The 25,471-nt window shown below is 40.3% G+C and overlaps 1 protein-coding gene across 1 annotated transcript in view; it reads right to left on the minus strand.

Annotated features, from left to right (window-relative positions):
* SEC14L5 (SEC14 like lipid binding 5) overlaps positions 1 to 25,142 on the minus strand; it is a 75,953-nt gene extending 50,811 nt beyond the window's left edge. Inside the window, exon 1 of the mRNA XM_036739216.1 lies at positions 25,080 to 25,142. Within this exon, the coding sequence (XP_036595111.1) occupies positions 25,080 to 25,142 (63 nt within the window). The remainder of the gene's footprint in view (positions 1 to 25,079) is intronic.
* Between the last annotated feature and the right edge of the window lie 329 nt (positions 25,143 to 25,471).

Below are 25,471 nucleotides of genomic sequence, written 5' to 3' on the forward strand. Positions count from 1 at the left end.
GACTCATTGGAAAAGTCCCTGAAGTTGGGAAGGATTGAAGACAAAAGGAAAAAGGAAGGGCAGAGGTTGAGATGGATGGATAGTGTTATGGAAACAGTGAGGGGCTGGTGTGCTATGGTTCATGGGGTCAAGAAGAGTCAGACACAACTGAATGACTGAACAATAGCCTTCTCTCCCCTCTGTATGGAGGGCCAGAGATTGGAGTGCCAAACTCCTCTCAATGCCTTCCAAAAGACGGCAGAAAACTAGACCGGTTTATTCCACTCACCACCATGCTGCTAACTCAAGCCTGGACTGACTCCCCCTCTCTCAGCCTCCTCTCCTCTCAGTTTGGAGAGCTGGAGGATGGAGTGCCATACTCCTACCAATGCCTTCCTCTGCTCTGCCTGGTTTCAACTCCATGGAACAAGATGCTGCTGTGCTGGGTACCCTCTGGTGTTCCCCCCTCCCACTTTCCAGCCTCCTTTTATGTGCTGTCTCCTCCCATTAGAGTGTAAGCTCTTTGATGGAAGAGACTGTCTTTCTTTTTATTAATTTTATCCCCAGGACTTGAAATAGTGCCTGGCACATGGTAGGTGCTTAATAAATGTTTATTGGATTGGATTGCATTGCAGAAAACATGGTCCCTGCACTTCAGGGACTTATTATCTGTTTGGGAAGAATGAATCATTCCTATAAAAAGCAAGTAAGAAAACATGAGAAATAAATAAAATACACACATGAAGGTAGTAAGTAGGACTATGGCCTCATAGGATGGGAAAAGCATTGGACCAGCAGTCAGGAGACTCTAGGTTCTAATTCTGATTTTGGCACTAACTCATCATGTAGACAAATCATCAAGTAATCCTTTTAAAAGAACCATACTAGATACCTCTAAGACCCCTCCCAGGCCCAACATTCCTTGATTCTAGCTAGCATCAACACATAATACCAATACTACAAAAACACGGCAAAAGAAAACAGGGTTTCAGTTTGGCTCTAACACCTTACTATCCAGCTAAGTCTCAGAGGAACTAAGCGACCAGCTTGTATTGGTGGACAGGAGGTGGGAAAAGTACAAGCAAAGACATTCATATGACAGAAGCAGTGTGAGAAAAGGGCATTTAAAGAACTGAACTGTCAGTAAGGGCTGTCAGTCTGAGATAATCATGCTATCTAAAGGTCCAGTCTCTAGCTTACTCATTTCCTTTCATAACAAAACACTCTTAAAAAGAGAGACCCATCTGGAGTGTCAAGATAAAAGTAAATGGCACAGGACTGACCTATCAGCAGGAGATGGGACTATGAGCCGTGATGGGCGCTACGCAGAGTTCTTTCTAACAGGAAGTCTTTTCAATATAATGAGCAGCTTCTAGGCCTGGGATGAACTTCCCACACAGCCAACCACCTGGGGTCTGGTCAATAAACATTTATTAAGCACCTACTATGTGCCTGGCACTGTGCTAAATGATAGAGATACAAAGAAAGGCAAAAGATAGTGCCTGCTCTCAGGGAGTTAACAGCATAATGGGCGGAGGGAACAACATGCAAACAGCTACAACAAACAAGATAAATAGAGAATAAATTAGAAATAATCAGCAGAGGAAAGGCATTAGTATTAAGGGGGATCTTAAAAAGGTTCCTGTAGAAAGTGGGATTTTACCTGGGACTTAAAGAAACCCAAAAGGCAACACAGAATATATGTGAGTTGAGCAAGGAAAGGCTATGAGGGTGAGAAAAGTTATTTTTCATGGTCAACAGCAACAGAACACTTCACATTTACACAGCAATCTAAGATTCAAAAGCTCTTTTCCTCATAACAATTCTGGTTGTTGTTTGTCCTTCATTCTCGGGGAAGGTAATAAAGGCATCATCACACCCTATTTTACAAATGAGGAAACTGAGGTGAAATGAACCAATTTGCCAATAGTTACATTGCTCAGTGAAGTAGCACAACCTTGAACTCAGGTCATCTGACACTAAGGTCAGTGCTTTCTTTCCAATAAATTGGCGCTTCCAATTAGAGGCCTCTGATTGACCCATAGTAAAAGCATCAGTAGTACCAGATGTACAGTAATGATTAGAGTCAAAGGAGGCCTGTACCATATTTTGATAAAAAAAATATATATTTTGCAGGCAATACTACATAATAGATAGAATGCTGTACCTGGAACCAGAAATGCTGAGATTCAAATCCTATCTCTTATTCATTATTTGCGTCACAACTTCCAGTACCTAGAGTTCAATAAATGCTTATTGACTGATTTTGTACATCTCAAGCAACTAGGATTTTCCTATTGGTTGAGACCTGCGCAGAGACCTGGTGGAGGAAATTCCCTATACTGAAAAGATCATCAATTTATTAGAACTGAAAAGGACCTTTGGAGTCATTTAGTCCAACCCCCTCATTTTACAGATGAGAAACTGTGGCCCAGAAAAGTAAAGTGCTTTGTCCAAGGCAGAGCTATGCAGAAACCAGTGAGAGCTGATTGTTAATTTTCAGCATAAGCATTTACAACTCAGAAACTGGCAAACAAATTTGGAACTATGCCCAAAAGGCAATAAAACTGTGCATCCATCCCCTTTGATCCAGCAATACCACTACTAGGTCTGTATCCCAAAAAGATTTTTTTAATGGAAAAGGACCTACTTGTACAAAAATATTTATAGCAGCACTTTCTGTGGTGGCAAAGAATTGGAAATTGAGGGGATGCCCATCAATTGGGGAATAGCTGAACAAGCTGTTGTATATGAATGTAATGGAATACTACTGGGAAACAACAAGCAGGTGGATTTCAGAAAAACCTAGAAAGACTTACATGAATTGATGCAAAATGAAGTAAGCAGAACCAGAACCTCGTACACAATAACAGCAACACTGTACCATGAATGACTACGAATGACTTAGCTATTCTCAGCAATACAAAGATCCAAGACAATTCCAAAGGATTCATGAAGAAAAATGCTATCCACATTGAGAAAAAGAACTGATGGGGTCTGTTTTTGTTGCTGTTGTTTGGAAGGTGAAGGCAGGGCAATTGGGGGTAAGTGACTTGCCCAAAGTCACACAGCTAGCAAATGTGTCAAGTGTCTGAGGTCGGATTTGAACTCAAGTCCTCCTGACTCCAGGGCCAGTGCTCTACTCACTGCACCACCTAGCTGCCCCTAAGAACTGATGGAGTCTGAATGCAGATTGAAGCATACTATTTTCACTTTCTTTATTTTTGTGTGGTTTTTTCTTTTGATATGTTTCTTCTTTCACAACATGACTAATTTGGAAGTATGTTTTACATGATGGCATATATATGTTATATCACCTATATCAAATTGCTTACCATTTTAGGGAGGGGGTGATGTAAGGGAGGGACACAGGGAGAAAATCTGGAACTCAAAATTTTTCTAAATAAATGTTAAAATTTGTCTTTACATGTAATTAAAAATAAGATACTATCTAAAAATAAATTGGCAAACACTACTAATCAGGGCTTGATTTATTGTTTTGTTGGTTCCTTGACTTAAGAAAATGATATGTTTTGCACAACTATACATGTATAACCTATATCAATTGCTTATCTTCTGGGAAGGGGGGGATAGAGGGAATTTGGAATACAAATTTTTAAAAAATGAATGTTAAAATTGTTTTTACATGTAAGTGGGGGAAATATTCATAAAGTTAAAAAAGATTAAAAAAGAAAGTGATGGAGAATAGGTTAACAAAACTTAAAAGTACATCCTAAGTACATTTTCAGAGAGCTGATTATTAAACATTTTCTAGAACACCACTGGCCCAAGATCACATAGGAAGTGAGTAGCAGAGCTTTGATTCAAACCTAAATCTCCTGACTCTTTATACTACATCACGCTGTCCCTAAGAACCTTGGAGTATTTCAGTCCTTATCATTTAATGCTGGATGACTCCGTTTTGTGACACAAATACAGGTAGTATGGAGATCTGGCCCATTTAGGGCCAAATCTAAAATCCAAGGATATGGTTGGCAGTGAATAAGTAATTTAAACTAGAAGCCTCATAGATCTGAGAAGAGACGTGGAGCTAAGGTTTTACTCATGCATAGTCCAGGGCAGGGATCTCAACTCCCCACTTTATCCAATTGCTTGATACTCCTGTCCTCCCTCTAATCCCCCCAAGGTAACATGCCACTTTTGTCCCTTGGTTCAGAAAGATGTGTCATCGAATAAATGCCTCTGTGAAGATATACAGGGAGAGACTTGGGTAGTAGTAGTGCCAAGAATACTGGAAACTTAGTACAAAGATGAAATTTAAGTTGGAGTCTATCAAAGATACCTGCCTCTATCCTAAAGTGATCATAGGATTTAGGATCGTAAGTGGTCTTAGAAATAATTTATTCCACACTCATTTTTACAAAGGAAGATTTTAAAGCCAAATAAAGGTAATTTTTTTTGTCCAAGGCCATATAGGCACTACATCACATAACTTCTGATCCTTTAAATCCCATGTTCTATTATAGTAATATACTCCACTTGGCAATCCCAGATCCCAAACTGTTGGACCATCTGGGGACCTACATGAATTGGGAAAAAAAAATATCCTAAACCTCTCAAAGACAATCACTTCTTCCCTAAAGTGCCAAGTCAGCCAACACCTCTCAGCCTCTTGCTACTCCCCCCACTCCATTAGAGTTTTATCTCTAGAACTGGGAGGTGAACCTCCAGTTTAGTCCAGATCTAGCCCTCAGCTTAATTTCATCTGACCTGCTAGTCTGAGGCCAGCACTAACAAAAAGATATTATTTTCCAATGTAATCTTCAGGCATTGTGGAATGAGGCAGCCTTGATCTCTCAAATTACAAAGACAAGACAATAAGATGGCATGTGATAGGCAGTAAGTGAATTTAGCCAGCACCTCCAGGATTCCAAAGAGAATTTCTAAAAATCTTTATCTCAGTCCTTCCTACACATATAAAATCTTCAGGATGCCATAGAAAAAAATTCTTATAGCAAAAAACTTTGAATTTTTTTTAAAAAAGCAAAGAAAAAGTTAGAAAGAACTATTCTAAACTGCTAGAAAACTCATCAAAATTCAAAAGAAAGTAATAGCTTAGCCTGGTGTCTTCAGCTCAAGTGAACAGTAGGGCTTGACAAGAACACTTTCCCTTCCAACCCACACACTCAATTTTAAAACCCAAGGAGGGCTCCTGCCCTTTCTTTCTCTCATCCATCTATTCGTCTCTTCCCACTTCATGCATGTTCCTCACTCCTTCCTTCTCTCTTATTTTCTCCATACTACCACTGTGTTGCCCCTCCTTTTGCTTTCCAAAATATGGAACTACCGTGGGTTTCATGTATTGAATAGATTTGCTACCTTATTTCAAAAGAGGGCTGGTGGAGTGATTTTTTTCCTTCAAAAAAAACCTGCTTGATTTCCTTTTAATTGTATGTGTTCCTCAACTGCTTTTACACATTCCCTAAACCATTCAATTATTCCAAAAACATTTATAAAGTGCCCACAAGCAAGATGCCATGCTGGGCACTGAGTGACAACTCACAATTAGAGACATTCATTTTCAGATGTGGTGAATGTGTTGATTTTCTTTCCTTGACTGAATTTATTTGTTATGAAGGTAAGTTAGAGGAGAGAGAGAGAGGAAGAGGGAGGGAGGGAGGGAGAGACAGAGACAGAGAGAGACAGAGAGACAGAGAGAGACAGAGACAGAGAGAGAGACAGAGACAGACAGAGACAGACAGATACAGAGACAGATAGAGAGACAGAGAGAGACAAAGACAGAGAGACAGAAAGCCAGAGAGACAGAGGGACAGAAACAGAGACACAGAGAGAGACAGAGTGACAGAGAGACAGAGACAGGCAGAGAGAGAGAAGAAGGAGAAGAAAGGGGGGAAGGGGAAAGGAGGAAGGGGGAGGGGGAAGGGGGAAGGGAAGGAAGAAGTATAGAGGTAGGCAAAAAGGGAAATAGGGAGGGAGGGAGGAAGGAGCAAGGAATAAAACATTTAAAACACACAAACAAAGCCAAAAAAGTACAGAAGCGGGCACAAATAAACAGGAAATTTTTGCTACTACCTTATAAAATTTAATATACTATTAAAGCCTTTTAAAAACAAATTCTATATAATAGAAGTTCACAGTTGGGTAAGCTGGATTCAGAGAGACACAAAACAGAAGAGGCAGCCAGAGACTCGGGACCTAGAATCAGGCTCACCCAGGCAAGCACATGTTCTTGCTGCCACGTGTCTTGAAGCTCTCATTGCTTCTGAGGGACCAAAGATGAGGGGAGAGGAGGGGAAGAGAAAACCCCTCTTCCCACCTTACTAGAAGTTTGAGGAATAGTTGAACAAGTTGTTAAAGTACTCAAAAGAGGGAGTGAGCTATTTGTCTTCACTTTCTCTTATAGCCTCTACTGAGTGAGCAGGCCTTCCAGGCTCAGTAGACAGTAATCCTCCATGTGGCCCCTCACTCAGTCACAAAAACCACTAAGGAGTTACTGGGTCATCTCAAATCTCATGCCCTTCAACAAGAAACCGGAGCACATGACCATTCTGGAGAAAGGGGTCAGAGGTGGGAGGGAAGACCTTCTCTGATAACCCCTCTTACAAGCAGTAGACTACCTAGCCTCTGAGGTCTCTTCCAACTCTGAAATTCTGTGATTCTGTAATGTAAAAAGCAGAGACCCAGACAAAATGCCCTATGAAAATTTGAGGAAGGATAGTACACTTTCAACCGAGAGGCCAAGAGAGATATCAGAGAAAGCTTCACAGAAGTACTGGTACCTGATCTGAGCCTGGAAAAAAAGGAAAGGATCAGAGAAAAGACCTAGATGAGAAAGGAATGCTCCTATTTTCTGTGTACAGTCCCTGGCTCATAGTAGGCACGTGGTGATCGACTGGCTGTCCTGCCCAAGCTTTAAACATAAATAAGACACAAACCTATTCATGCTGTCTAAATACAGGCGGGCAACAGCTCAGCCAGGAACTGTCCGGTGCCTGCGGGGCTAGAAGGCAGCTCTGGGTATTTGGTTACAGTCCCTCCTGCTATAAAATCTGAGAGGGATACATGAGCCTCTCCCTACAGTCCAGAAAGGGATCTGGCACAGACTCCAAACCAAGTCACAACATGGTTGGAAGAGCCAGTGTGAGGGCAGCAACAAAAGCAGGCTTCCACGTGAGACCATCCTCTGCAATGATATGTGAGATTTTTTTTTCACTTGTTCCCCAGGTAGTCATAGGATAATGGAGAGGCTAAAAGGGACCTTAGAGCATAGATAGTCCACTACCCTGCAACCCCATTTTGTAGCTGGGGAAACTGAGGCCTAGGGAGGCTGAATGATTTGCTCAAGGTGACACACATGATGGTCATGTTGCAGTACTTCCTATTGACATACTGTCTGCCAAACAATAATCCAAAAATAACCTTCCCCCAAAAACTTCACATTTATTCATCTCTCTTCACCAAAAATCTCCAGACAAGAAGATACTGTAATTCTGAGATAAATGTTGATTTTTTATGGGTCTTTCACTTTCTGGCTACATAACATCACACTGCCAATCTCTCTGCCTTGACTCTGGAAGCCTTTTGTCCAAATTAAAGGAAGCTTGACTTTAAATCTACACAGGCCTCCAACAGTAAATTGGACCAATACTGATTCTGGCCCTCTCCAGTTCAAAGATGTGTTACTGACATGAGGTTTGAGTCTAAAGTTGCATCAGAATTAGGGTGTTTCATAATTCAGAAAGCATTTTGAGATGGCTTCTCAGGGGTGGGGAACCCACAGCCTCAAGGCCACACTTGGCCTCCTACATCCTCAAGGGTGGCCCAATACATACAGATTCAGTCAAAGGGCCACGCTCAAGGACCTAGGGTCACATATGGCCTGGAGGCTGCAGGTTCCCCACCTCTGGCTTAGATGTAAGGGAAGCTGTACTCAAAAAGTATTCTTGAGATCCCTCAAGAAAGATGTCCTAAATCTCAATTCCCATGTGTGTCAGATAACTGTAGAAAATAGACAGATAGATACACATGTATATGTATATATGCAGGTATATGTGTATATATACATACATATGTATCCAGTCATTATCACAGGTACAGTCATCACCTCTAATGAACTTCAGAGCCTTAATGGTAATCAGCCATCTAGCATTTCTATCCCCCACACTTGTGCCAACAACACATATCATCCTCCCAATGCTAAGAATCCTCGTAATGCTAAGAACTTCCCATCAGACTGTTTGCAGTAAAACATGAAACCCTAAGCCAGGGGAAAGTTCCGAGCACGTGCGCGCGCGCACACACACACACGCACACACACACACGCACACACACAAAACCAGGAGAAAGTTCTAGACAAGAAGGCTAAGACCAGTGGCTCTTTAGGCCCTCATCACCTTCCACCTGAAATGCTGCAATAAATAGTCTCCTAACTGGTTTCCCACTCTCCAGTCTCTCCTCTCATTCATCTTCCATACAGCTGCCAAACTGATATTTTTAGATCAGAGGTCTTCTCCTGGTGCTCTAGCATCCCCCAATTACTTCCATGATAAAGTATAAACTCCTGTTTGGCATTTAAAGCCTCTCCCTGACCTGGCTCCGACCTGTCTTTCCAGACTAATTTTATATTACTTCCCCCCTCACACACTGTATGTTCCAGCATCCAGTAGGAGTGACCTCCTTGCTTCTTCCTGTGCTGAGCATGCCAATTCTAGTCTCTGGGAATTTTCACAGGCCAGTTCTTATGCCTGGAATGCACTCCCTCCTCCCTTCTGCCTCTGGGAATCCCAAGCTCAAGTTCCAGGTCTTTCAAGGAGATTCTCCTGATCTCCCGCTCCTCTCACCCCTCTCCAAAATGGCTTTGTATATATCTGGTATTCATTTCTATGTCTTCATGTTCCTTACCTCTCTCTCTCTCTCTCTCTCTCTCTCTCTCTCTCTCTCTCTCTCTCTCCCTCTCTCTCTCTCTCTCTCTCTCGTCTTTATGTTGTGCCTACCACAGTGCCTGTCACGTATTAATGTTTAATAAATGCTTGTTAAATTGAATTAAATTCATAATCAATCAGTAAACTTTTATTAATCACCTACTATGTGCCAGGAATTGTGCTAAGGACAGGGAACTTTTTTTAAGAAGAGGCAAAAAACAGTCCCTGCCCTCAAGGAGATTATGATTTATTCTTGTAGAAGAAAGAAAGAAAATTTCCCACAAAAATACAATGAAAAAACGTTGATAAAAATCAACCCACAGGTGTCAGTACTAAGAGCATACTAGGGCAGCTTCTCAATTCCTCCAAAAAAAAAAGGGACTGAAAATTTGCCTCACTTTAAATCCAATCCTTCATGCCTTCCCCTCTCACATAAGACCTGGTTTAACAGATACCCTAATTCCCAAATGGCTGAAGAGGCTTCTGACATTCAGGAAGAAGCCAGACTGCAATACTCAAAGAGACAAAACCAGAATTATCGTGGCAACCAATTTTACTCAGACTCTGCTGCAGAAAGGACAGAAGTTCAAATATAAGGTGCTTGGATCAAGGACCACAGATTTAGGGCTGGGATCACAGTGACCATCTAGTCCAATACCTCTTCTCCTCCACCCCCCACCAGTTTTATAGATGAAGAAACAGAAGGGAAGTGACTTTCCAACAACACACAAGTAGTTAAATAGTAGGACTAGAATTTAAACCCACATCCTCTGACTCCAAATCTGACCTTCTTTTCTCTATACCTACCCAGATAATAACCCCTGTCAGTCAGTAATGCAGTAGTTACTAGTAAGGTTACAGAGAAATGAAATCTGAACCACAGCCTAAGAGGTGACAGGCAGTGAGAGAACACTGAGCAATTCTGAGTCCGATCAAACCAATAGCAGATAACTCTAAGTCTATTGCATCCCAGTGATGCCATGAGATTATTTCCAAATAAGTCTAGAGCTCAAAGGTAACTAACATTTACAGGAAACTCTCTGCCTATGCCTGGCCTATGACTGAAGCTGATAGTATTTCTAAGATTGTTCTTTGAAAAGAACTAAAACATAGGATTGATCTCAGAGACCATCTAGTCCAGCCTCCTTGTATTATAGATGAGGAAGCCCATCAAGGTTAAGTGACTTGCCCAAGGTCACTCAGATAAGTGGAATAGAAAGTATTTCAACCTAGGTCATCTGACTCCAAATCTATCACTCTTCTCCCTTACACCACAACCACAAATGAAAACCACAGTCGCTATACTACAAACAGTAAAGACCAAAGTGCTAAGGAAAATGAAGTTTAAATTCACAGAATTTACTAACTACCATAGAACAAAATGCTAAGAAACAGCTTCCCTATTTTTAACTGGCTTCACTTCCCACACTGAAAGTAGGGTGGAGAGGTTAGCCGTGGTTCACCTATTATTCATTCATATTCTGAATCCCGACCACAGCAGCCTCCTCACACCAAATCACATATTCCCTTGTGCTCAGGAAGCCTATGTACTCTGTCCTCTCCTCTCTAGGACATTCCAATAGAACTGTCTGGCAGCCCTGGCATTAGCAGAATGTGTCAACCAAAGTGCTGCCTAGTCTCCATGTGTCTGAATACAGAAACTCTGCTGTTAAGTCTCACCCACTCTCATGGAGTAGGGGGAGGAATTTCTCTCTTCTCCAAATACAAAGAGTAAAAGTAGTGCCAGAGAACTGCAATGATCAGCTGTCATTCCCTGGTGGTCTCAAAGTCTACGATGAGTTGGGCAGGGAAAGAAGCCAGGGCCTTGTGACATTTACATGGCACATAATAAGCACAACCATTGACCTGTTCAATTTCCCAATGATTTTAGTAAAAAAATTTCTTAAGAACAAAAACTTAAATTGACTGCACTAAGATTCAGACGTAAGTGACATCTACATAGATTGCTATTGTTTGCAAAGCGCTGCATATACATTCTCTCTCACAACAATCCTATGAAATAAGTACTATGAGTGTAATTACTTTTCAGATGAGAAAATTGAGGCTTAGAAGTTCACAGACACATAGATAGTAAATGGAAACTCCAGATTCCAATCCAGGCTTGGGGTGACGTCAAGTCTAGTTTTTCAATTATGCCACCCAGTCTCTTTGTGAGTTCAGCACCCGACTGCAGTCCCTATTCTCCAAATCAAGAAAAATCCAGGACATTAAAAACAGGTTTAGGTTGTAAAATATTGCTTCCTTCGATCTGTTGGTGAAGGAATTTCATGAATCATTGAGCTAATATGATGAAATTAGAGAGCTAATGACCACATCTACCTCTTTACTAAAAGTCTACAAAATAAGAATGATTCCAAATGTATATCTTTTTGTCTCTACCCTTTCAACCCAGAGGTCTCGCTCCTAGACATACACCCAAGGAAACAGAAAACAGAAAAAGTTTCCATATAGACCAAAAGTTTATAGTAATATTTTTTGAAGTAACAAAGAATTGGAACCAGAAAAAATGTCCAAGTTGTATGTAAATGTGATGCCTTGTTACTTTGCTATAAGAAAGGATGAATATGAAGAATACAGAGAAGCATGCCAAGATGTGAATGAACTGATACAATGAAGCAAGAAGAAATACAGTGACTTTTGTTCTGTCATTTCTGTTGTGCCTGACTCCTCGTGACCCCATTTGGAATTTTCTTGGCAAAGATACTGGAGTGGTTTGTCACTTTCTTCTCCAACTCATTTTACAGATGAGAAACTGGGGCAAACAGGGTTAAGTGACTTGCCCAGGGTCACGCAATAAGTGTCGGAGGCCAGATTTGAACTCAGGAAGGTGAGTGTTCTTGACTCTAAGGCACTCTATCCACTGTGCCACGTAGCTGCCCTACGAAAGAACAATAAGCTTTAACAATAGCTATGGAAACTAAATACAGGATCATAACCAAATTTGGCCCCAAAGAAGAGATGTTAGAGTACGTCACCCTCCATTCTTTACAGAAGTGGGGACTAAGGTGGGGAACACTACATATGATGTTGGACTTGGCTAATTTTACTGAATGAACTGCTTTTTTTTCTTTCTTTTTTATTCTTTGTTATAAGGGATGTTCTCTGGGTGACAGAGAGGATAGGCATATACTGAGAAATAGGGATAGACTGGGATTACTTAGGGGTATGTAGGAAAGGAAGGTGGGGTAGAAACAAAAGATATCCATTTTTTAAATGTAATACACATTTTCTTATATATCATTTGTCTGCTGTCCTTTACTTATTCACATGCTATACTTTGTAGTTAATGTACTTTGATCAAAATATGCCTTTCTATGGAACCAGAGGTGTGCTGGTAAATGCTTAAAATCAGCTTTTCAGAAAACAAAAAATGTACATGTGACACACCTATAAGTTTAATCTGAATTTTCTCCATCACTTTTTAAAGCTTAAACAATCAACAAAACAATAAATCAAATCCTGATCTGTAGCATTTGCTGATTTCCAACATGTAAATGCTCCCACTGAAAACTTAACAATCAGCTAAGTGGGGGGTGAGGTGGGAGGGGAGGGGAACAGGAGTCTGGCTCCAGCAGACCTCTGAGTGGAATAAACTTATATCCCCTCATACAGTTTTGCGTTTAAGAATAACTCCTTCTGCTCCCCCCCTACCCTCATGAAAAGACTACTCCTTAGAAAAATCTGTTCCCCATTTTCTTTCTCAACAAGCTCTTTCAGTTTGCTGAACCAGAGATCATCTGAAAATCACAGTACTCTTTGGTCCCCAGGGGATGTGTGGGCAGCAGCTTTTCTTACAAGCTGCTTCTGTCAATCTATTCCCTTTCCCTTACAGAAGGTTGGAGCACGGGGGTAGCTTGTACTCCAACTGTAAAAACAAGTCTTCACAGTATTTGCCCAAGAAAGATGCTGGGCCCAGAAATGGATCTGGCCATTTCAATTGCTCCACAGAGACGTCTCAGAAGAAAAGTTTGGTCTTCTGAATACTCAAAAGAAAGTTATGTTGGGGAGGTACTTGTGGGAGAAGGAAAATTCCTCAGAGAAGTTGGTATCCAGGGTAATACTGATTATTGCTTGAGAGTTTGCAACTGCCAGTTTCCCAATCTGAAACAATATAGCATTTATGCGCAGAAACTAAATCCCAGGAACAATAGTGCCAGGCCCCATATAGGAGTTCACTACTTGTAGGTTTCTGACTCTATAGCCCAAGAAATAACAGGCACAATGTTTTCTTCACATGGGAATATTCAAAACGAAACAAAACACCTTGTACTAAACAAGCACAAGAAGTGGATGCTTTGAATGGCAGGAACCTAAAGGAAAATAGCCTGAGTGTGGAATCTGGGAAATTCTACTTCCCCCAGCAAAACATAATCTGCTCAGGGGAGGGAAATGTCTCGGAATCCCCAGCACTGTACACAGTGCCTGGAAGATTTAAGTGTTGAAAGGAACCAAGGACCCTTTAATCTTGGGCCATTATGCTTCTCTTCAACACCTTTTTAATAGATAATGGGGAAAACACTTACCTTAGATAAGAATATATATAGACTGCTAGGCGGTGCAGTGGATAGAGTGCCAGACCTGAAGTCAGGACATCGTGTTTGACTTTCTATGATCCCATTTTGGGGGTTTTCCTGGCAAATAGTGGTTTGTCATCTTCTTCTCCAGCTCATTTTACAGATGAGGAACTGAGGCAAAAGGAGTTAAGTGACTTTGCCCAGAGTCATACGGCCAGTAAGTGTGTAAGGCCACGTTTGAACTCAGGTCCTCCAGACTCCAGGCCCAGGACTCTACACACTGTACCACTTAGCTGGAAGATCTAAGTTCAAGTAAGAACTCAGTCACTGGCTACATAGCCCTGGGGAAGTCATTTTACTTCTATTTGCCTTCAAGTTTCTCCTCTGTAGGGGCAGCCAGGTGGTGCAGTGAGTGGAGCACCAGCCCTGGAATCAGGAGGACCTGAGTTCAAATCTGGCCTCAGACACTTGACACACTTACTAGCTGTGTGACCTTGGGCCAGTCACTCACTTAATCCCAATTACCTATCAACTACCACCTAGGGTTACTGTTGCTTTGCAAACCATAAAGGGCTATATAAATGTTACTAAATGCTATTTATTTTGAAGGAAAAGTGATGAGATTTTGGGAGGAGAAAGGGTGTTATTCAAGTCTGGAAAGATTACATAAGGGTATACATTTCACTGTTAATTCTAAATTTTTTTCTTTTTTTCCAGAGAATCTTTTTAATTTTCTTTTTTATTATAATGAACATTTCCTTATACAAAAAAAGAATAGAAAATGAGTATGGTACATGATACTCAGAATCTCTATTACTCACTTGATTTCTTAAAGTATATATTAAATTTAACATGGTAATTCCAACTGTGCTCTGTTTGCTGTGTTCTCTTCTGAACCTTCTTCTTTTCAAATGTTTCACTGTTCTTTTCTTCCATTTTTGTGTTATCATTATTATTACTACGATAGATGCCCATAATTCTTCCCCATACACAACAAATAAAAATAAGTAAGAGTCCTCCCTTGTAACAGATAAGTTTAGTCAAGCAAAACCATTCTACATATTGCCCAAATCTAAAGTATGTATCTCATTCTCCACCTCTAGTCCATTACCTCTCTGCCAAGAGGTGGAACACATGATTCCTCATCAGTCTTTTGAAGTCATGATTAGCCATTTCATTGATCAGAGTTTTTAATTCTTTCCACAATTATGTTACATAATTTCAATTGGGCCCTCACTATGGCAAGGCAATCCTTTCACACCTCCCTAATTGATTCGCTAAACTACACAGGCTTTTCCAAACCTATTCATCCCTCCTCAAGCCTCCTATGACTGCTCCTGCCTTATTCTCTCAGCTGAGAACTTTACCTCAAAAAAAAAAAACTTTGAAAAAAAGGGAAAAAACCTAAGACCATTTGTCATGAGCTCCCTTTTCTCCCCTCCTCCTTCTCTCAAATCACCCAGATACCTTCTCCCACTATCTCCTCCTTTAACTCTGTCTCACATCAGGGAGTAGCCCTTGATTCTGCCAAGGCAAATTCCACTATGTGAGAAGTGATCCCATTCCATCCCCTCTTCTTCAGCACATTACCCCTCTATCATCTTCTTACCAATATTCAGTCTCACCCTGTATAGTGGTTATTTCTTTTTTACCTACAAACAATCCCATGATTCCTTCATCCTCAGAAAGAAAAGAACCTCACTTGATCTACTAGTACCCTCCTATGTCTCTCCTCCTTTTCATGGCTAAACTCATTGTAAAGTCCATTTACTTTCTTTCCTCTGACTCTTCTTCTTAAGTCTCTACAGTCTGGCTTCCAACCTTACCATTCAACTTAAACTGCTCTCTCTGAAATTACCAATGACTCCTTAGTTACCAGATCTAAAGGCCTTTCCCAATCTTCATCCTTCTTGACCTCTAATAAGCCTTTGATGTTGTTTGTTACCCTCTTCTCTTCGATACACTTCTCTCGAGGAGGTTTTCATGGTACTGCTCCATCCAGGTTCTCCTCCTACCTGTCAGGCCTCTGCTTCTCAGTCTCCTTTGTTAGATATTCATCCAGGTCACATGTCCCCCAAGGCTCTGTCCTGGGTCTTCTTCTCTAAACCTTCTATGTTATTTCACTTGGTGATCCTGTCGGCTCCCATGCCTTCGACTATCTTCTCCATGACGATTATTCTTAGATTTATTTGTCCAGCCCTAACTTCTCCCCTGACCTCCTGGACATCTCAAATTGGAGGTCTCATTAGACATCTTAAACTCAATACATCCAAAACTGAACTCGTAATCTTTCCCCCAAATCCTCCCCACTTATAAACTTCCCCACTGCTGTCCAGGGCACCATCATCCTCTTCAGTCAGCCAGTCTCAAAACCTAGGTGTCATCCTCAATTCCTCATTCTCTCATACATACCCACCCCATATCTAATCAGTTGCCAAGTCCTGTCAATTCTATTTTAATAACATCTCTTGTATATGTCCCCTTCTCTCCTCTGACAATGCCACCACCCTGGTGCAGGCCCTTGTCACCTTGCAACCTTATTCCAATAGCCAACTTGTGCTCTCCATGGGGCAAAGTGGTGCCCTTAGTGCATAGAGTGCCAGACCTGGAGTCAGGAAGACTCAGCTTCCTGAGTTCAAATCTAGCCTCAAACACTTAGTAGTTGTGTGACCTTGGGCAAGTCACTTAACTCTGTTTTTCTTGGTTTCCTCATCTGTAAAATGAGCTGGAGAAGGAAATAGCTAACCACTCCAATGTCTTTGCCAAGAAGACCCCAAATGGGGTCACAAAGAGTTGGACATGACTGAAAATGACTCAACAACAACAATGATCTCCCTGTTTCATGTCACTCCTCACTCCCTCCCATCCTCCACTCAGCTATCAAAGCAATCTTCCTAGAGTGCAGGTCCTACCATATCACTCTCCTATACAATAAACCCCACTGGCTCCATGATACCTCTAGGATCAAGCATAAAATCCTCTTTTTTACTTTGAAAGTCCTTTATAAACTGGCCCGTTCTTACCTTTCCAGTCTTCTTACATCTTAAATATAGTCCGTTCTGATCCAGTGACTCAGGTTTCTTTGCTGTTCCTCACATTAGACACTATCTTCTGAATCTGCATTTTCACTGGCTGTCCCCCAAACCTAGAATTCTCTCCCTCATCCCTCTCTTCTCCCCAGCCTGGTTTCCTTAAGTCTTAGCTAAAACCCCACCTTCTACAATAAATCTTTCTCAGTCTCCCTTAATTCTACCTCCTTCCCTCCGAGATTATCTCCAATTTTTCCTGTTCTTATCTTGTACGTAGTTGTTTTCACGTTGTCTCTCCCATTAGATTGTAAGCTCCTTGAGGGCAGGAACTGTTTTTGCCCTTTTCATGTATCCCCAGTATTTAGCACCATGGTAAGTACTTAACAAATACCTCTGGACTTGACTTTACAGTGTTGTAGTAATTATATAAACTGTTCTCCTGGGTCTGCTCACTTTACCCTGCATCAGTTCATATAGGTCCTCTCAGGTTTCTATGAATATCTCTTTCATCACTTCTTATAGCTCAATACTATCCCATTCTATTCATACACCATAATTTGTTGAGCCATTTCTCAAATGATGGGTACCCCCTTAGTTCCCATTTTTCTACAACAAAAAGGGTTGCTGTAAATACTTGTATATGTATGGGTCATTTCCCTCTTTCATTGATCTTTGGAGTATATACCTAGTAGTGTGTTATCACTGTGTCGAAGGGTACACACAATTTATTGACTTTGGGGTTATAATTCCAAACTGATTTCCAAAATGGTTAGATCGATTCACTGCTCCAATTATGCCTGTCCTTCCCCAGTATATTCCATAAAATATCGATGAGTGGCTATGAACAGAGGAAACTTTGGAAGGATGAAGGATATTTTTTCATACTAAATACAATTTTAAAAGTCTTCCTTTGGATCCTCAGCTAATGCTTAAAAAAAGTCAATAATAAGCTTTATAACATCTAACACTAACTTGGAGGAAAGTGCTTAATTTAGAAACCCCTAAAAGACCTTAAGTGACAACACACTGCACACACAGCATGCAATTTTACATTAGGGGAGTTGAAGAATTATTTTGGTGACAATGGCATTGGGTAAACATCCAGGAGACTAGTTTGATGGTTACGCTAATATGACTCAAGACTATTTTCCGAAGGGAATTGGTGGACAAAGCAATACTTTACTAGCATACTTGAGTGCATTTTATTTTCCTTCCTCTTTAGAAAAGCATTAACAAGTCAGATCCCTTGAAGTAGCACAGTGCCTTGAGAACAGCAGGTGCTCAAAAATATTCATTGTTAGGGCAACAATCATTTGGATACTTTTTATAGTTTATAAATGGGATATCCCTTATAAGTATTCAAGCTTCAGTTCACAAACACCAAGAAATAAATCATAAGTTGTCAAGTCAACACCTCACACTTTGTATATACTAAACATAAGGCTCTTTAGAAATACATTTGGTACTTTGAAGTCAAAATTTCTAGGTTCGAATACTATCTTAGTGTGACCTTGGGAAATTCATTTCACTTCCCGAAGCTTCAGCTTCCTTTTCTGCCAAATGAGTCAGTTGGACTAGATGACTTCTAGGGTCCTTTCTGGCTCAAATTCTATGATCCTATGATCTTAAGTTACTAACAGGAAGGCTTTTAAGAACTATGCAGGACTAAATTAACAAAAACTACAATAACTAATGAGAGCCACACTTCAGAGGCGGCACAAATTGGATTAATTGAAATGTCCATTCTTAGTCCTGATGAATGGATGGTGAAACATACTACCCTCCTCTCTATGGGGGACTACAGACATGTCATGGTGCACATTCTGTCAGACACTATAATTTTGTCACTTAGTTTTGCTCAACAGTTTTTCTCTATTACAAGAGAAGGAAAGTAAACTAATGGGAGGATATACTGGCCAATAACGGTGATTTTTTTTTTATTTTTCTTTTTGGAGAGGGGAAGGCAGGGCAATTGGGGTTAAGTGACTTGCCCAAGGTCACACAGCTAATAAGTGTATCAAGTGTCTGAGGCCGCATTTGAACTCAGTTCCTCCTGACTCCAGGGCCAGTGTTCTACTCACTGCACCACCTAGTTGCCCTGACTGTGATTTTTTTTAAAAGGCATAAATAAAATTTTTTTTGACCAGAGGCAATATGATATATTAGCATTCCAATTATTAGATTCTAATATATTCTGCACTAGCAGGCATTTTCAATTTTGAGGACACACATTTTTGATATTTTACATAAATTATTTTTGAGTGCCTTGTCAATGCTAATTAAGTTTACATTTAACTTGCATAGTTATAATTTAATTCATATACATTATCCTATTTGATTTATCACAACCAACCTCTGAGCTAAGTAGGTCAGGTTTTATTATCATCATTATACAGACAGAGAAGTAGAGAAAGAAGTTAAGTGACTTAGACAAACTATAAGTGTAATGATCTATTTAGGTATTATATAGAGAGTATATGTATTTATCCACTGTATTACAGAGAACTAAAGAATTATAACATTACAAAAGTCAGCCCCACCCCACTTCCATTTTACAAATGAGGAAACTAAGACCTAGAAAGGTTAAGTCATTTCCTTCCCAAAGTTAAACAGTCTTCTACTAACATCAAAAACTAGAGCTACATTTAATTGAGAATGGTTAAACAAATTGTGGTACATTAATGTTGTGGAGGTAGGAAGAATTCAGAAAAGTATGGAAAATTTACTTATATAAATTAATACAAAAATGGAGCAGAATCAAATATATACACACATATGCACAAGACTACACCAATATAAATGGCAAGAAGGGGAAGAAAATAACTGAATGCTGCATAATTATGACTAGGCTTGGCCCTAAAGAAAAGATAAGAAAATGTACTTCCCTCCCTACTTTGCAGAGTTGGGGGACTACTGGTATGGAATATCACTTATTTGTTGTGTGTATATTAGTCTTACTGAACTGCTTTTTTCCTCTTTCTTTTTTATTCTTTGTTATAAAGGATAGCTAGAAAAAGGAATAGATTTAGAAATGAAAATGACATAAAAACCATTAGAATTTTAAATTTAGAAAACAAAAAACAAAGTCTGTGCCTCATTAATTTCACATTTAGAAGTCTAAAGCCAAGGGTTTAAGGGGGAAAATGATGAGGGGAATAAGCATCAATACAGTACCTACTATGCACCAGGCACTGTGCTAAGCATTTTTACAAATATTATTTCATCTGATCCTCACAACAACCCTGCAAGTTAGGTGCTATTTTTAATCCCCATTTTATAGTAGAGGAAACTGAGACAGAAGTTAAGTGACTTGCCCAAAGTCACACAGCCAGTAAGTATCTGAGGCCAAATTTGAGCTCTAGTCTTCCTGAGTCCAGGCACAGTGCTCTAATCCAGTGAGCCTCTGGTACCTAAAATCCTCATGTAGGCCATTCCCACAGGCACAGCCTACATTCCCAGCCTAAGTCAGGCATCTTAGAAATGCATACATGCCCTTGGTGAAAAAGGTATGCTCTTTCTATACATTGTCATGTGAAAAATGGTTACTAGACTACTATCAGCAGGGCATTGGTCCATAATTATTCCTAGAAACGCAACTAAAAATCTAACGCCCTTCAACATTTTTTTAATATGATGATGTACAAAAGGAGTGTGATGCAGTAGGAAAAAAACAGTGTACTTGGAGTCAGGAGCTCCATATTCTAGTCCTAGATCTACCATTGATTTGTTCAAAGGTCTTGGATTAGTTACTGGATGTCTTCATGCCTCTATTTCTCCATATGTAAATAAAGACAATAATATCTAGCCTACTTGCCTTATAGAACGGTCTTAAGAAATCAAATGGAATAATGTACATACAAGTACACTGTGCTATACAAATAAAAGAAGATGTTATTCATTTTCATATTAAAAGGTTTTTCCCCATTGAGCACAAACTATTATAAGGTCCACTCATTTCTCAGACTCAGATTTATGTCCTTCATAGGGATAATTCCATTCTGTGGCATAATATTGGATAGCACCTTGAAGCTGATGATGTGTGGCCTGTTCTTCACTGATAAGGTAGGAGGTTGTTACTAAGGACTAGGGATGTCAGACCTCCATCAGTCCAAGACTGTATGGGAGAGAGCAACCTTTTCAATGTCAGTTGCTGGCAATGGAAGAGTAGGAGGGCCAGACCTCAAGGGCTTGTGAGAGAAGAAAAAAGGAAGTGAGGCTTCCTGGTCTTGGAATTATCCCCAGATAGTTTAATAACCATAGGATGCTCCAATCCCACACACTGTCATACTGAGGCACAGCTTCAGAATGAAAAAATGCACATACAAATGCAAATAATCCTAATGAGGAAGGAAAAGGAGAATTGTATTCAAAAGGCTGATGTGGCCACACAGGGAACTCACTGGCAAACCCAATTTTATTTTTTTAAACAAAACACGAAATGAAAGGGGGGAGGGGAAGAGGAAGAGGGAGAGAAGAATAGACAACTAAAAAGGTATACAGACAGAAGAGTGACGTGATCCTGTAAAAATATGCCTAGAAGAAGCCTAGAAGAAGCTATAGTTTATATTGAATGCTAAGCCGACAACAGCAACAACAACAAAAGACAAAAGGATGAAAAAGGAAAAGATGGCAGCATTATTTGAGCTGGATGGGACAATGAAAATGGATGACAGAAAGAAGGTGGTATTACCACTACTCAACTATTGCTCTGCTTCTCTTTTCTTTACTAAGAAGAATGAGTTCGAACGGGGCAACCAGAATATATGCCATCTTGGAGTGGGCGGGAGGGTAGAAATGGGGAGAAAATTCATAATTCAAACTCTTATGAAAATCAATGCTGAAAACAAAATATATTAAATAAGTTAAATAAATAAATTTAAAAAAAAAAGAAGAATGAGTTCCGTACTGAGGATAATGGAACAAATTTTTAACAAGAAGGTTAAGTCCAAGGACCTAGCCATCCTGAATGAATTCAAGTCATTGGATCCAGATAAAATATAATCCAGAATATCAATACAACCCAAAACAACCAGGGGAATGTGGTAGGAGTATAGTATGTCCAGATTTCAGAAAGGCATAGGACAATGTCTTCCTTATTATCCTTATGGAAAAGATGAGCGAGGACTGCATAGGTGACTGTTCTCAATGATCTTTAAGAAAAAATGGGGGACAGAAGGAGATGAAGAGAATGGAAGAGACAGCACAAGATGGGTGGGTGTTGTATCCATTTTCAAAAACGAGAAATTGTGTTCTTAAAACTATATGTCAATCAGTTTGACCTTAATTCCTGTCAATAATACTAGAATGTATTATAAAAGGCACAGTTTATAAGCACTTGAAAGGGTATTTTAGAGACCACTGAGTTCAAACCTTCCATTTTACAGATGAAGAAACTGAGGTCTTTGGATTGAACCTCTCCCAAAGTCACACAGGTCACAAAAAGCCAAAATGATATTCAAACCTAAGTACTTTGCCTCCAAATACTGTCTGGCTTTTGGAGTGGTACAATCAGGGGAGTGTGGTATAGGGAAAGTATGCTTTGATTTTAGAAAGGTCTGTGACAATGCCTTTCTCATTATCCTTGTAGAAAAGACAACAAACAGGGTACAGACCCAGCATTAGGTAGATTCAAACTAGTTGAATGACCAGACCTAAAGAGTGGTGATCAATATCAACCTGAAGGGAGTGGGAGCATGGCACAGCGGCTAGATAGCTAAACTCAGTATCAGCAAGACCTAGGTTCAAGTTCTGCCCCTGACACACATTGAATGGGTGACCCTGGGCAAACCATTTAATCTCACAGAGGCTCTGGAAGCTCTCTAAGATTGTAAGTTATAGAGTAGTTATAGGTATTATATAGAGGAGTTACAAAGACAGTATCTGGGAGAGGGAGCTTTCTCACCTGGAGCTTTCTATGCCAATGAAATCAGAGGGATGGTTAAAAGAAAAGTCCTGTTCGACACTTTTATCAGTGATTTGGATGAAGGCATAGATGATATATTTATCTAATTTGCAGATGACTAAAAGCTGAGAGGGGTGACTACTAAATTAAATGAAAGAACTGAGATCCAAAATTATCTAAATAGGCTGGAACAATGAGCCAAATTGAATAAGATGAAATATACTTCAAGAATCTATGATTTCATTTGTGTGGTTATTCCTGCACCAATGCAGATAACAACCCCCAGTGACTTAGGAGACACCCTAACGAATTGTTGTGGCCAAAAAACATTCATCATCCACTGGCCAACCTTTGGTACTAACTAGGCTAGTCCTCAGGAGAAAGACATAGAGTCCACCTCTGAATCCACAATCCAAACACTTCTAGCTTGGTAGGAGCAGACAGAGCTTAGATTCAGCTCACTGTTTCCTTCTCTGTCATGAAAATATACCAGAGGAGGACTTTAGGGAAATTTTTACAGTCCTACCCTTGGGTTCAAAAAGTCAGTCACATAAGAACATGATAGAGAAGTTATTAGAGAACCACTCATGTGAAAAGGATGTGAGAGTTTTAGTGGACCACAAGCCCAATTTAGGGTCAGCTAGGTGGTACAGTGGATAGAGTGCTGGGTGTGGAGTCAAGAAGATATAATTTCAAATCCAGCCTCAGATGCTTACCAGCCATGTGAGTCTGGGTAAGGCAGTTCATTTCTGTCTGAGGAGCTTCAGCTTCCTCAACTATAAAATACAGATCATAATAATACCTATTTCCCAGGGGGTTATGGTAAGAATCAAGTGAAATAATATTTGTAAAATGCTTTGCAAACCTTAACATGCTACATGAAACTAGCTATTATTATTACCCAGTGTCAGGCACACAGTAGGCACTTAATGAATGCATTTTCCTTCCTTCTTTCCTCAAGTTATGTCCGTAGGCCCCCAACTTAGGCTTCATTATTAGAGCTATAGTGTCCAGAATAAAGGAAATGATGGTCTTACTGTATCCTAACCTGAGAAGCCCACATTAAGAGTATTACATTCAGTCTCGGGGGTGCCACATTTTAGAAAGGACACAGAAGTTGGAAAGTCTGAGGCAAATGACTAGGATGGTGCAGAGTTTTAAAATCACATCATACAAGCATCTGCCAAAAGAAACGGGATATTGAATCTACAGAAAAAAACCTAAAGAGTACACCACAATTATCTTCAAATATTTGAAGGGCCACGTATTGGAAAATGTATTATACTTGCTTTGTTTAATTCCAGAGGACAAAACTAGGACCAGTTATATTACATGGAGGCAATTTTAGCCAGATATAAGGGAGAACTTCCTAACAATTAGATCTGTTCAAAATAGCACATTCTGCCTCAGGACAGAGTGAATTTCCTTCTTCTGGAGGTCTTCAAGCAAAGGTTGTATGATTATTTGTTGAACATGTTGTGAAGGAGATTTCTACTGGCACTTCTAAGGTCCATTCTAACTCTGAGATTACATGATTCTAAGAAAGGACTGGACCAGAAAACCTCAAAGGTTCCCTTCCAGATCTATAACCCTTAGAATGGCAAGTTATCATGTCTTTCAAAGTTTAAGAGTGACACACTTCCCCCCAAACCACACAAACACACACACACATCAAGATTCTGGTGCACAGGATAGGGCATGGTGGGGAAGAGAAAGGTGATAAGTAGGTGGAAAGATGATGTCTTGGTGTTTATTCAAAATGATGTTCTCTGCCTCCTTTTCCTCCTCCCACCTTCCTCTCCCCCTTTCCCTTTTCCTTCTCCCTCCTTCTCCCTCTCTCACCCTCTCTTCTTCCTCCCCCTTTCCCTTCTCTCTTCATTTCTCTCTCCTTCTCTCTCTTTCCCTCCCTCTCTCCCTCCATCTCTTTTCCCTCTCTCTCCTCATGCTTTCTGTCCTTCTCCCCCCCTCTCCTGTCTCACTCCTTTCCTCCCTCTCTCCCTCATTCCCCCCTCTTTCATTCTTTCTCCCTCCTTTCCCCCTCTCTATCCTTCTCCCTCCTTTCCCAGCTCTCTCTCTCCCCTTCTCCTTCTCCTTCCTCTTCTTTCTCCCTCTTTCCATCCCTCTGTCCCTCCTCTCTCACCTCTCCTCTCTCTCCTCTTCCCTTCTCCCTCCCCCTCCACATATATGCACACACACATACACACACACACACACACACACACACACACACACACACACACACTAAGATTATCTCTATACAAAGAGTCAAAAACTTCACTGAAATACTCTTGCAACTCTGAAAAATACTGGGCAAAAGCTTAAAACTCTCATCCAAGCAACAATTTTTAGTGTACCCCGTGGCAAAATCACCAGGTATTTGTTTTTTAACACTGTTATCATCACTTCAAAGGCAGGAAAACTGAGAAAAGAATATTCACTTTATTCAAGATCTCAAAATGGGAACCAAGCCTTGGAAACTGAATACCATTGCCTAAATCACCTGACCACCTTGCCTTCACCACAGCCTAGCTCAAGTTCCATTAGGATGCTCACAGAGGACGAGAAGTCTCAAGGGTAGCTAAGCTTCTTGGTTTAGCTGACAGGGATTTAATAAATATATAAATAATAGATTGCATGCCCAAAGCTGATTTCTAGGATTTCTCTTCCCAGAGAGGGAGTCGGAGATGGTCACCTTTCTTCACTTGACATAAACCCACATATCTTCACTTACCGCCATGACCAGTTCAAAGGGATACTTATAGACTCGAACTGGAGACTGATATTTCTGGACCATTTTCACCTGGAACCTGCAATCCAAACCATACAGAACTGTTTTTATTATGTTTTAATTCAGTTAAGTTGTAGCTTCCTAACTTTGAAAACAGGATGTTTCATACTCCAACCACTGTTCAGTGGCGTGGGAACAATAGATATTGCACTCTAGCCACTCAAGTCAAGTCAACAAACATTTATTCAGGACCTGTTAGGTGCCAGGCACTGTGCAAAGTGCTGGGGATACAAAGAAAGACAAAAAACAATCCCTTCTCTCAAGGACCTCACAGTCTCATGGGGGAGAAAACAGGAAAATAACTATGTACAAACAAGATACAGACAGGATAAACT

The sequence above is a fragment of the Trichosurus vulpecula genome, chromosome 9 (assembly GCF_011100635.1).
Source record: "Trichosurus vulpecula isolate mTriVul1 chromosome 9, mTriVul1.pri, whole genome shotgun sequence".
NCBI lineage: Eukaryota > Metazoa > Chordata > Mammalia > Diprotodontia > Phalangeridae > Trichosurus > Trichosurus vulpecula.